Source organism: Ananas comosus, linkage group 18 (assembly GCF_001540865.1).
Source record: "Ananas comosus cultivar F153 linkage group 18, ASM154086v1, whole genome shotgun sequence".
In the NCBI taxonomy this organism is placed as follows: Eukaryota; Viridiplantae; Streptophyta; class Magnoliopsida; order Poales; family Bromeliaceae; genus Ananas; species Ananas comosus.
In genome coordinates, this window is record NC_033638.1 from 8,946,850 (window position 1) to 8,961,001 (window position 14,152).

The 14,152-nt window shown below is 39.9% G+C and overlaps 1 protein-coding gene across 2 annotated transcripts; it reads right to left on the reverse strand.

Moving 5' to 3' along the window:
• LOC109724097 (serine/arginine repetitive matrix protein 1-like) lies at nt 6,078–13,513 on the reverse strand. Of its 2 annotated transcripts, XR_002219820.1 has the most exons (12): nt 13,370–13,513; nt 11,907–12,096; nt 11,379–11,564; nt 11,194–11,305; nt 11,042–11,075; nt 10,659–10,693; nt 10,517–10,551; nt 10,285–10,437; nt 7,158–9,697; nt 6,846–6,922; nt 6,582–6,653; nt 6,447–6,467 (listed from the first exon to the last, which is right to left on the reverse strand). XR_002219820.1 is itself a non-coding variant. In XM_020252771.1 (11 exons), exons 2-11 carry the CDS (start codon nt 11,975–11,977, stop codon nt 6,403–6,405), a joined length of 3,303 nt encoding a protein of 1,100 aa, XP_020108360.1. In that variant the 5' UTR covers nt 11,978–12,096; nt 13,370–13,513; the 3' UTR covers nt 6,078–6,402. The 2 variants fall into 2 exon arrangements, 1 of the variants encoding a protein (XP_020108360.1); XM_020252771.1 differs by lacking the exon at nt 6,846–6,922 and having other exon boundaries at nt 6,078–6,467.

The window sequence follows — 14,152 nt, forward strand, 5'->3', positions numbered from 1 at the left end:
GTAGTATAGAGCGGCTAAGAAACAAAACATAACCAGGTAGAAAAAGAACCGTTCACTATACATACAACGTTCAGAAAACAAAAGCTCGCCCAGCGAGAGAAAATAGTAGTATGTACATGAACACAAAAACTACAACTACCTGTAGCTGGTGCTCTGCTAACTCGACAACTTGTCTTGTAAGGCTCTAACTCGCAACGCCCTTGCCACGATCGGTCTCAGAGGATGCAGCAGCCGGAAGAGCAGGCTTTGCAAAGGGGATAAAGCAACTTGGTGTGAGAACTACTGTAACAAAAACAAGTAGTCCTCAGTGGGTGCCGCCCTCAAGATCATCGGTTCACCCACCAAGTCTACAGAAATAAGCAGGGATAGTAGGAAAAGCTGGAAAGAATCTACCACTACACTATTATGCTCTAATACTATCACTCTGTAGTAAATGTCAATCCCGACCCAAACTCACAAGGGACTGTAAGCATACCCGTCCCTGGGACTGTGAACACACCCGTCTCACCTGTCGAAGCCAAAGCTACCTCCACGCTAAGCAGTCCGTGGATAGCATGTCCAATCAGCGACATCAACGCAAAAGCACTAAGCCCAACTCCGGAGTGGCACTCGTGGGCGCTACCCAACGGAGTATGCAAGCGTGTCTCTGCCGAGCTCAATCATGCTCTCACAGGCTAAAGTCAAAGTAACTGGGTCTAACAACCAACAAGTAACGTGCCCTCGGAACAATCCGATGCCAAAACGGCAATCTGGGTCCACCGTCCACCCCGACGGCACCCAACAGTCCGGAACAGTCTGAACACTACTGTAAAAATAGGCTCAGCATCCTAGCATGAGCGTAACAGCACTCTAAACTACCTGAGGTATCCACTGGTTTGAAATTGCGATGATACAATCAAACCACGGCTCCTAGAACTAAATCTGATAGTTTAAACATATGGCGGGTTATATTCGCGATTTTCTCCTAAGTCTCATACAAGTCCAACATATATAAATATTCTAAAATCACTATTTGATGCTCCAAACTTAGATTCTACATATAGTCATGCAATTCACGAGTTCGAGCTAAATAAACAAGATATACGAAGATCATTAACACATGCTGACAACTAGGCTTAGAAGGAGAAGTCCGATGATTAACCCACCTCGAAAGTTACTCCAAATCCGATCGCGAAGTCAAGAATGGCGGAAACACACCCTCGCCCGGCCTCCCCGTGATGCCACCACGACGAACACGCGCTCGAACGGCATTGCGGCGCGATGTCGGCGACAAACCAGCTCCACTCGAGCTCCCTCCACGTACGGACCAAGCCTAGAGAGAGAGAGGAGAAGAAAAACTGTAAAACCATCTCCCTCTCAGGTCTCCTCTACGTACATGTATGCTGGGGGAGAGGGGTGACACAAACGAGGCATGGAAAAACCAAAATGCCCTCTCACCTACCCTAGTGTACTGGTACACGTGAGGTTGTACCAGTACAAATGGCAACCCGAGAGCAGCTGCGCGGAAACAGGCGCAATGTACCAGTACATCCCTGATGCTGTACTGGTATAACAAGCAGAAAACCTGCAATTTGAAGATTTTCATATTAACCTTCTGCTCTCGCATCGCACTAAATCCGTTTGGCGTCTAATCCGCGCCAACGCGACTCGGACTTGTCCCGACACTCTCCAGAGCTGTTGACAAGCCTCTACTGCTGAACTTCAGGAATGCCACAATCCATTAAATTATATACATTTTGGTTCATCCGCGGGTACCCACATGTATCCCATATAAAATTTTTAAAAAAGTTTTAAAAATAAAATAGTAAATACTCCTTTTATTTTAAAAAAAAATAAAATAGTAAATATTCCTTTTATTTTATCTGTCGCTAAAATCATAACACTTAGTTCTCCTAGTGTCATTTTCTTTTTTATTATCTGTTGTATGTTGTGATATTTTAAAAAATAAATTAAGTTTTAATTTTTTAATAGTATATATATGTTTTTTATGTTTAGAAAGTATAAAAATAGAAGAGTTAGACTGGTATACTTTTCGAAACACGGAACTTTCGTACTTCCAAGTCATTTTTTACATTGAAAATTTTGAATCAACGATCGGCTCCGTTAGACTTGATTTATAGTATTTGAAGTGCATAGAAAATAAATTTCACAATTTTTCGATACTTATTTGCCTAGTGATCGAAGGGGCTCAAAATTAATAATTTTAATAATCGTGGTGAGCTGTTTGCAAGTTTAATGGTATAGAAATATTCAAATCACGTGAAATTTTGATAAATTTTTTTTATACTATATAAAACAAGATCAATATTTTTGATATAAAATTTTAGTGTCATATCATTATATATTGTGAGATTTTTATTTTCAGTCGTTTATTTTGAGACCTTTTGATCACATGATAAATGATATTGAAAAATTGTGAAATTTATTTTTTAGTTATTTTAAATATTCTAAATCAGATCTAACAGAACCGATCGTCGATTCGAATATACCAACATCAAAAATAATTTAAAAGTACGAAAAACTCCATACTTCTAAAAGCATATCAACCTAACTCAAAATAGAAAGGAAAAAAAAAAAGGATTACCTTGCGATAATCTGTACACCCGCCTGTCTACTCGCAAGCGGGTATAAGTAAGAATGATGACTATTCAAAAATTTGCGGGTAAATTTTATTCGCACCTGCATAACTCGTGGATATAACGATCCGCTCGTGGGTTGCGGAGCCCGTTTGTTTGTTAGGTCTCGTTCGAGTTGCTCAACTCGTCTGTTTGGTAGGTCTGGTCTTAAGTAGTATGGTAAAATCGGTCAGTCCGATTTAGTTCGTAAATCCTAAAACTAACATAAAAAAAAAAAAAAAAAAAAAAAAAAAATCCCATTGTGATAACTAACTATCACATCAATCGTAGCATGCATGTTAGTTCGTTTGATGTTTAACAGCAATTGTAATAAACTGTACATATAGTGACAAATACATTCGAACGTTTAAGTATGAATATCCATAATAAGTTAATGTCGGATGGAAAACCAAAAGGGACAAAAATGTCGGTACAGGTAACCTGAATTCGGATAAAATTAGTCTTATAATTATTAAATTACATGAAAAATACGCATAAAAAACGGATTCAACAATCATGCGGATACGTAATTTATACAAATATTATACATTTACCAATCTTAAAAATTCAGAATAAAAAATTCAGCAAACAAATTAAAATATTTTTTTCTCTCAAGATTTATCCTATTATTATAAATATTCACCATCTTTGTCTCCAAAATAATAGCTAATAAATAGCTACAAACTAAGTAAAAAAATTTTTTTTTTTTTGAGAAATAGGTAGCGAAGCTACCTGCTTCATTCATTAAGCAAAATGAACTAGGCGTACATGATGGAGGCAGCTAAGGCCTCCTGAAGGGACCGGAAGAAAAAACAGAAAGAAGATAGAACGAAAACAAAAGCAATAAACAAACACTAAAACCCTGTCACGGGAAAAAACAAGGGACTCCCGTTTCCAATTCACTTGGCACTGAAAGGAAGATATCACATTTAGAGTGCGTCAGAGTATAGTGGTCCAAGTGTTGATTAGTAGTTTGAGGCGTGCAAGGGACCCAGAAATCGTGGGCGGCATTCCATTGAAGATAGAGTTGTTTCTGTCCGTCCAGATTACCCACCACGTTGCGGCCAGAAGGATCAAGCGTTGGTTTCTGGACGTGGCGACAGGTATTTCAGTACATTCGGTCCAGAGACCTGTAGCGTCACCAGTGTTGCCAGCATTTGCATCCAGTCCTCCCATACAGAGGAGAAGATACCGGACGTAAATACAGCCATAGAAAAGGTGGTCGCAACTTTCTGCGTGGACTGCGCAGAAAGCACAGTTCTGATCTACGTGCATGCCTCGGGCGAGCAGTCTGTCGGCGGTGGGTAGTCTTTTTCTAAGGAGTACCCAAATGAAAACTTTAATTTTAAGGGGGATTTTCAGCTCCCAGATGTGTCGATATGTCGTGACACGAAGTCCGTCGTCCGTGATGAAACGATAAAGGGATTTAACTGTGAATAGTTGGTTGGAGGTCCAACGCCATTTGATCGAGTCCGGCCTGTCAAGAGGGCAAAGGCCTTGGAGCATGTCCTTAAGCGACGATACCTGTCTTCGTCTATCAGCGGACGAAGCAGTCGTGAATCCCCGACAGATAAACCGCCATCTCCACCTACCTTGATCCCAGCATTGGGAGATCCGGACTTCCTTATTCCTGATGTTTGAAAAGATGTCCGGGAATAGAGTACGGAGAGGGGTTTCTCCAATCCAGATATCGGACCACATCCTAATATTTCTTCCATCCCCGAGCTCGTAGGCTACACCACAGGAAAACACATCACGGCAGTAGAGCACGCTCTTCCACCACTGAGAATACGGGCTGAAGCCCCTGCCTTCTAACAGTGGCTTACGTCTGACGTAGTAGAGGCATCTAATCAGTTTACACCAAGTGAGATCTGGGACGGTAAAGTAACGCCACCACCATTTGGTTAAGAGTGCCAGGTTCATAGATTTTAGGTCTAAGATTCCAAGACCCCCATCTCTTTTACTTTTGCAAACTGAATTCCAGTTGACGAGGCAAGCGCTATCGGTGATTTTGGAGCTCCCCTTCCAGAAGAAAGCTCTTCTGAGTCCCTCGATCCGGTCTAACACCCACTTTGGCGCCTTAAAGATGGAAAAGTAGAATAGTGGTAGGTTGGTGAGTACCGAGTTGACGAGCGTAAGTCTTCCCCCAAGCGAGAGAAGTTTGGCCTTCCAGCCTTTTATTCGTGCTTCCACTCGATTGATGACCACAGCCCAGTCTTCCTTACGAAGTTGTTTATTGTGGAGTGGTAGACCCAGATAACGGAAAGGTAATCGTCCGACTTGGCATCCTAAGATGTTGGCTAGTCTTGAGGCTTTGCGAGGGTTAGGGCCCAAGTAGTACAATTCTGATTTCTCTTTGTTGATGGTGAGGCCAGAGGCCCATTCAAACATGTTCCAGAGGAACAGCAAGTTGTGCATAAGACATTTCCTCGGTTCGCAGAAGAAGATTGTGTCGTCGGCGTATTGTAAAAGCACCGTTTGGCAGTCATCGGATGGACCAATGCCATGCAGCAGGTTGTTCCTCCTCGCTGTTTCAGTGAGTCTGGCTAAGCAGTCAGCTATTAGTAAGAAGAGGTACGGGGAGAGGGGGTCTCCCTGTCGAAGCCCCTTTCGAGTTTTCAACCATTGGGTCGGGGCGTCGTTTACTAGAATGGCTACTTTGGCGTTACAAATACATTGCTCGATCCACGCCCACCATTTGTCATTAAAGCCTAGCCAGTGCAGTATACTTTTTAGAAAGGACCATCTGACGCTGTCGAATGCTTTCTCGAAGTCTGCCTTGATTCCAATGCATTCCTTCCCAGATTTCGAGCACCAGTTTAAAAGTTCACTTGCAGTAACAAACGAGTCTGTTAGGAGTCGATCTTTGATGAAGGCCGATTGCGATGGAGAGATGATGGATGGTAGTTGAAGAGCTAATCTGTTGGCCAAGACCTTAGAGATAATTTTCTGAATTCCATTGATGAGGCTTATGGGACGGAAGTCTTTTGCTTTGCGGGCCCCCTCCTTTTTAGGGATGAGGCAGACGAAGGAATAATCTATTGGGCCCGTGAATAGAGTGCCATCGTGAAGGTCGGAGAAGATCTTGAAAATGACTATTACACATATTGTAGAAATAAGACTGCGACAAAAAATATGGCCGTAGCCGTGGATAGTACCGAAAGTGCCGTAAAATTTAAGAAGGAGAGGAAAGAAAAAAAAAAAAGAAAAAGAAAAAAGAACGCATCAGATGGTACATCACTGTGGTCACATCACCACTGCCGCTGTGCGATATCACCACTGCATTACCACTGTTGCAGTATGTCGTTGTGGCCATATGTCGTAGCCACATCAGCAAAATAAAGGTGAGAATTTACATGGTACACGTAGCGCACCACATCATCAACGCAAAATTGAATCTTCATCAATTTACAACTCATAACTGTAGAGTGGGAAACTCATCATCAATTAGTAGAAATGCAGTAGCACCAATGCAATTACACGAGCAAATCACTTCCAAACATGTCAATGCCGCTCTTACAGAAAATCATGCCAATGTGCCAAACAGTTTACAAAAAGCTATGATTTTACATTTACAGAAGAGACACACCCGAATTAAGCAGAGGCTTTGTTAAAAATAATAATAAGAAGACGAAAAAACAGTCCCAAATACAACATGTAAATTTCATCTGGACACACATTTTCCTTAGGCCAACCCTACATCTACACCTCACACCGAGGGGAGCATTCATTACAGTCGAATTAATCATCAAAACCTGGAAAAATAAAAGCGTTGGCTACTGGCTAACTATCGATGCTTCGTCTCATTTGACTTGCTGCTCCTAAATGTCGACAGAGAGAAAAATGATCTGCCTGTTGAAAGCAAAGTTTTAAAAAGTTACGAATGAGATTGCATAAATAAATAAAGCTGAAATAACATCGATTCAGAAATGACAATGATCGATACAGCGTCCTTTTTGGGCATACCTTTGGTTGAGGTCGCTGTTCGCGAAGTGTGCCCTTCATGCAACTTCTGAGAGCCGCTACTATTTGCTTGAGCTGGAGGAGGTATTATACAAAGTATTAAAACAATACTTGAAAACAATATAAATAGCAAGTTGGCACTAAACCAGTTGAAGGACGACCAATTTTGTGTGGGTCTTAAGCATTGCATGATTCAGGCCAACATGTAATTTTTGGTCGAGGATATATTTATAATTCGGGAAGTCTCAGTAAGTAGCAATTGCCAACCTGGTTCAGCTGCTTCATTGAGTTGATTCGTCCCACATGATTCATACTCATCTTCATAAATTTGATTACCTCTTACTCTAGATATGAGAATTATAGCCAAGGATTTAAGACTTGTTTTCTATCTCTGAAAAATAAAAATTTTGTTTGCATCTAGATTGAGCAAAAGTTTTCCAATTAATTTGATTTAGTTTTCAGTAGTTAAATAAGTGCATCTGTACTAATTTATGACTGCTGATGCCCTGTGGGTCTCTGGAAATCTGAACTCAACAAACGATAAAATGTCAATTTATCATCAAAAGATTCGCATCGTACCTGACGCCCTGCGGCTATCAATAGCCTTCTTGGTTGAGTTCCCGCCATCAAAACTTTCGCTTAATCCTAACATGGTCTTCTGCTGACCAAAGCCCTTAGCTTGATTACCAACTTTCCTTGATAAAAAATCTAAATTCTTCTTATTAGCACCTTTGCATTCCTCTAGATTATCCTCTCCCTCTGAAAAGACAGATGGGCTAGCCCAACCGCTTACAGTGGGCTCTCCCTTGCTCTTCCTAGCAAACTTCAGGAGCCTCTTGAACCCTTTGGGAGAATCCTTCTGATAGACTAAAGCTGGAGGATTCTGGGCATTTCCCCACTCTAGGGTATCTGGTTCGCTAAGCTCAGCTTGCAGCATTTGCGATAGTGAATGACGAATGCGGGGGCTCAATGATGAAATAGGTTCAATCTCCGGAGAGACCGTATTTACAGTTATGCCATTCTCACATACAGTAGGAACTTCCTGATGCTCTACTTCAACCCAGGCAGCTGATGAGATGCCCAAGTCCTCCTCATTAGGTTGACTCTCAGCAATGGGAAGTTCTTCTGGAGTGCTGGAACCAGTGTCTGGTGCAGTTAAGCTATGGTCGGGATTCTCTGTTTGTTCAGTATTTTTGTCATTGCCTGGTGAAATTTCTAGCTCGTCTTCAACATTATTTTCTGATTGAGCAAGATCAACCTCCGGTACTTGAGCGGTTGGCTCAGGTGTCACAGGAGCAGATTCCTTATCTTCGGCGTGGATAAGACTTTCACTCTCTTTACCAGAATCATCAAAAGAATCATCTGGTTGAGGAGCTTTGCTTTTTGCTAGAACAGGACCACCAATGCCAGGACTAGTTCCAGTGCTTTTCTTCAATAAGGGTTTGGGTTCCAGTGGAACAACGCTGCTCTTCTTTGTGACCTTACTGTAGAAGCTTGGTTTGGGTGTTGAACCTGTTTCATCTCCTAAAGCTGGCGAGCTTTTGGTCTTCACACTTCGTTTGGTCTTCGTAACTGCTTTTGGCTTTCCTTCTTGGGCTTTAACAGCTGGTTTGACATCATTCAAAGTTGCTTTCTTGTTTTTCGCTTGAGGTCTTTCAGTTCTAGGGCTAGGTTGAGTTGCAGGTGGTGTAGGCTGGGCCCTTCGCCGGCTAGATGGTGTATTAGTTGGAGTCACACCCAAAGTTGATTTAGTTATTTGTACATTATTTGCTTTTGGCGATGGTCCTGATGATCCTAAATTACGTTTGGCTGGAGATGGTGATAATTTTGGTGAAGCTTTTCTAGATGCCGGAGTCTTTGAGACCTCCTTAGGTAATACAGGTGGAGACGAGTTTCTTCGTAGTTTTTGAGGATGAATCTGTGACGTACGCTTTTCTGCAATACCACCAGCTTTTGAGACTATCTTTGTTTTTCCCTGCTCCACGGTTTCCTTCAATGCTCCTTTTCGAACATTCACAGATCTAAGTTTCTCATCTCTTTTCTCCTTATTCTGACTGTTAAAGCCCTCCGTTTGCTCATTTGAGGGCTCAAGCCCAACAGCATTTGTATCTGTGCCCATATACTTTCCAGGTTTACTCTCCATCAATTTCATAAGAATTTGATTAAGCTCGGCTTCCTTCTGTCGATTCCACTCGGCTGAGGCTGTTGCTCGATCACTAATCTGCTCAGGCTGGGACTTCACTGGCCCTGTCGAAACACTCATTGGAGGGAACGCTACCCTTTCCAGTTCTGATGATGTATCACAGTTATTAGCATCATCATGTGATTTTACTACCTCAGGCGGGATCAAATTGCCTGGTGAGGGGTCAGATTCAATCCTGACCTCAACTGACTTATTCTCCTCTTTCTCAGAAACTAAATTGATCGAAGTGTTTTGGGAATCGGTACATGAGTCGTTTTCCTCTGTCCTATTTGTAAAAGAATCACCCATCCCCGCACTCCACCTTCTTAATACGGATTTATTGGCACTTACTCCAACATCTCCTGAAGCTCTTCTTATCTTAATGTCAGATTTATTATCTTTCTGCTTGCTTTCAAAAAGACTAATTGCATCTTTCACGCTGATCCTTACTGTGGTCTCGGGTTTCTTTGATGAGTTATCAGGTTCTTCGTCACCGCTTTTGCTTTCATCAGCATCTCTGTTACCTAAATTCTTATCTCTAGCAGGAAAGTAATTAAGACTCTTAATTGTAAGTGCTGTAGACCTGCGGGACCCCGATCTCCCTATTTGAATTCGCCGCATTGGGGAAGCAGACCTTCGAGGCGAAGCGGATCTTATAAGAGGGCGGCTTCTTTCAACAGCAGTTTGATCTTTATCACTTGATTCAGAGGACGACTCCTCGCTCTCTGCTGAGCTCAGGCGCTCAACTTGGGCAAGTTTTGCAGGGGAGACACTGTTGCTAACAGGAATTTGGGTTTCAACCCGAGGTTTTGATTGAAAAGACTCTGATGCATTTCCACACTTGTCATCAAAATTACGGGAAACCGGTGATGACTCAAGTGAGCATTCTGAGGGTTGGTTATCTGAGATCAAGAATAGACACTTGAACAGGACATTCCTGCATTTCAGAAGTGTGAAGGGTTAGGTTGCCAAATTACTGGCATTGAACATTAAACAAAGAGAAAGAGGGTAAAACTGTACAAAACCTACCTGAACTATAATATAAAGCACTTTGAGATGGGAATATGAACTTCAGAAATTTTGATTCCACTACCTATACCTCGCAGTATATTTGATTTAGCCACACCACTGTCAGAACTTAGCAATATTTTTTACTTTTGGAATATTCTGTAAGATAATTAAATACTTACAACTGTTTTGAAGGAAACTGTTAAGTTCGAACAGAACTTGACAGAATTTCTAGAATTAAAAGTGTTGACAGCTAGCTCAGGTAATAAAATCAAAATATCAAACTATAGGTACTAAATTCAAAATGCACTATCGTTCAGGCAAGGTCTTTATATTTTCACCTTCTATATATCTTTTCATCTTAAAGATTCCAAACGAACTGAAATGGCCAAGCTAAAAAAAGGTGACAAAATAAGGGATAGTGTTCTTAGAGAAGGGCAATTTATATCAAGCAAGCCATAAAAGATTGATTATTGAGAGATTAAAAAATATAAACATAGTCATTTAACAAAGTACCTCAAGTCTACCGCTCCAAAATGCTGAGCAAAGGCACATAAATCAGAGATCTCTTTGGTGGACAAATCCGAGCATGCAGCTTCGCTCAACAAAACTGGCATCTCTTCCTTTAATGCTGTGACTCTAAGTTCGAGTGCTCGAAGCAATTCGTTCCTGGATGTTACAACTTATTAGGTGATTTGCAACTGCAGCATAAAAGAAGAACATAAAGAATAAAGAGCAGGGCAGTTACTTTGTTGGATCTGATGAAACTGCTTCAACATTCACCTGAAATTTGTTTTATTTAAACAAGTGCTTCAATATAGTATATGCATATAACCACAAATAGTAGCAACTGCACCAAGAAGAGGAGAGTCTATGGATATCACACTTACTTGTTGCACCAAACCAATGTCTTGCAAAAAGTCCCCTGTGAGGATAAATTTGAGTAGATTAAAACTGGCATGCCAAATAAAAATACTAGATTCTTCACATTAGAAAGAAAGAATACATGAGGAGGCAACAAGATGAGTATCCTCACCATTTTCGCTCTTTATGTGTAAAATTAATCGTATGAACTCAAATTAAGAGGGAGACATTCTTGGACTATTACTTTCATAGATATATATTATGCAGTTTAAAACATAGCAAATTATATTCATAAAATAAAACATGAGAGAAAGACAAGTCACATCAACTCATGCATAGTAATTTTATAGCTTAAGAATTCTGGAGAATAGATAATTACAAAAAAAGAAAAAGAAAGGTCAAATTGTACCTGTTAATCCACTTCCAAAACGATTTGAGAGGTCCTGCAAAGAAAAGCATATCTTGGTGTTAATAAGCATTGCCAATCATATTTTTGTGAATGAACTATCACATTTAGAGATAAATTCATTTGAGAAAACAAATTTAGAGATGTTATGCTACCTTAGAATACAGAGCGAGATGAAACTTTCTAGTTTCCTCTAACTGGGACCACTCACTTAACATTGCACCGGCGGATTTTAACACCTCAGGCGAGTTCACAATATGCAAGAATCTAAGCATAAGATCATATTAGCATGGTTCTCATAGGGCATATATATGCACATACAATATGTAATCTGGCATACCTCGAGAGGGTGGATTTCGTGAACCAAGATGAGCCTTTGACAGACTCTCTTAACTGTAGTTTAAAGGTGCCACTTGATGAATTTGAGTAAAACCCCTTTGCTTCTGGTAAATGAAGTGCTAGCTGATCAAGAGCACCAGACACTAAGTTTTCTTTTCTGCCTTTGATATGAACAGCCGACTCATACCTGTGACAATTTTTCAAGAAACTATGAAAGAAAAAAAGGGGGACATGCATAGTCACACTCAAGGGAAAAACATCTAATCATTCAGATCTATCAATTTAGCCCAAATCCAGGTTTATTTATTACAGCAAGTATTGTTAAGCTTTTCACTAAGATAACAGATTTCTTCGTCGTTCTCCACATGTTCGTTTTTTTTTTTCTCTATTGACAGGCCACGACACATTTCTATATCTTCTCCTTTTGATTCAAGTAATTGCTACTAGTTCCAAGTTGACCGGGTAAGCTCAATATAGATATATATAAACAAATCACTTATCTTGAAGAATATAGTATCTAATGATTCACCTGTTTTGGTTTGACGATACATGAAAGACAGCGTAATCAAGCTCTGCATTTACATCTATATTCCTGGCCATTTCGATATTCCCACAGAATAACTAATAGTTCTCAGAACAGTGAACTTTCATACTCTATATGATTTTGCCCAAGAGTGTTTCTCTTCAGATATGAGCCAGCAGACTTCAAGTGAGAAGACCTGAAACAATAAAAAGAGCCAAAAGCATCACTATCACAAATTTGGAAAAACAACATTAGACTAAAGCCATGAATACAATCTCAAAATACAATACAGATCAAGCACAAAGCTATTTTAAACAAGAATGAATATTAATGTAAAGTTAAAACAAGGACTATCCAATTAAACTTAAACAAATGTAACTACTAAAATAAGTCATCTAAAATATCTAGAATCAAAATTAGTATCATCCATTTTGATATTCAGCTACGAAAGGCCTCTAGAACACAACTGCAGTCAATCTTCAAACTTCACTATGCTAAGTGATGTACAAAATTCTAAACTACACAGCTATCATCCAAATTCCAACCAAATCTTGTCACAGAAATCAACAATAAAAAAAGCAACTTAAGTGAAAATTATTCCAAGGTCACTCAAACTATGCTCTCACGAATAAATAGCAAGCAAAGTATAATTTCCTTGTATGCAAGAAGTAATCTAGTTGCTAACTTATTCAACACTAGCCACCCATGAAGCAACCTTCACCTCCACCTCTCTTTTCACTCAAAAAAGTAGGAAGGGAATAAGGCAATATAAAAAGAAGAAGAGAGCTCCTAAAGAGCCACTCTGCATACATCTCCTTACAGAAAAGAAAAAGAGAACAGCTTTACCACCAGAATAAACTCCCCATCTACTTCTGTCCAAAATACAAACGCACATACAACACATTTCAATGGCAATGCGCCCAACACCTAAAATTACTATTATATGGATTATGGAGATCCAGAAAACAGAAGCCAAAATGAACGGAAAAAAAAAAAAGAGGGGGAAGTCACTATCAAAATTAAATTTCGAAGCCAAAACAACCGGAAAATTCAGATCTTCGTTACTTCAATCTTATATGCATCCAGCAAGCAAGAGCAAACCAAAAAAACAACATATAACAAACTCCCATTAATTCTCATACCAGCATAAAACTACACACATTAGGATAAAAAAGCTACATTTCGCATCGCAACCACCCTCTCTCATCAACCTATTCAAACCAACGAAACCTCAAATCTAACTTCTTTTTCCCCCCAAAATCGACCTCAATCCAACGCTCCTGATCCCAAAATCATGTAAAAGTGAAGCAGAACACCGAGATCTAGCTCAAATTGCCCGATTCGTGCATAAAAACACGAAAGCGACCGGATCTTCTCCCCTTACAGCATCTCCACTCGATTCTTACCAATAAAGGGAGAAACGAAGAGCGCACAATACTCTAGAGGAGCGAGAAGCGTCGAAAGATTACCAGATCGCGCGGAGAAAACCCTAACTGCTCCGCGTACGCTTCTATTCCGATCGAATCGAAATGGTATAAACGCGAAAGAGAAAGAGAGAAAGAGAGAGAGGAGAATGTGAGCGAGGAGAGGGAGAAAAGGGGGCAAAGCACGAGCGGGAGCATATGGTAGTGGAGCGCAAATGACGCATTTGCCACTGTGGGTTACCGCTATTTACGGCGTTGCCACTGCGCCTTTTTTGAATTCTGATTCCTGAAGCTCTTCAAGCGTCGGTCCGAGGGATTCCTGATGAATCCGGTGCACCCTGCACCGAACCAGTAACATTTTAGTACGAGATCTAAATAATAAAGCAGTAGGATGGATCATATGGCATTCAAAAGTGCCTATATGGATTATAACAAAACAAATTTTTAGAAATATTATTTTAATATGTTATTAATTTATCTAATATCATAATAAGAAATTAGTTAATTAGTTTATACTAAAAATAATTATCCAAACTTGATCTAAAATTTAGTTAGAGATAGAGTTTATCCAAATTATACATTGATTATAATTAAAATTTTATATAATTAGAGTATGATTTGCAATTAACCAAAATAAAAATTAAATTTATCATCTGTTATGACTTAACAGCGGTAAAAGACTGAGGGTGTCATGCAGAATATCCTGTGTTATATGACTGGCATTAATATAAACACCGATTACAACAATTGGTATGAAAAAAATTTACGCTTCCAACAATTTATATAAACAGTCAAAAATATCATATAAGTTTGCTAGTATATTATTAA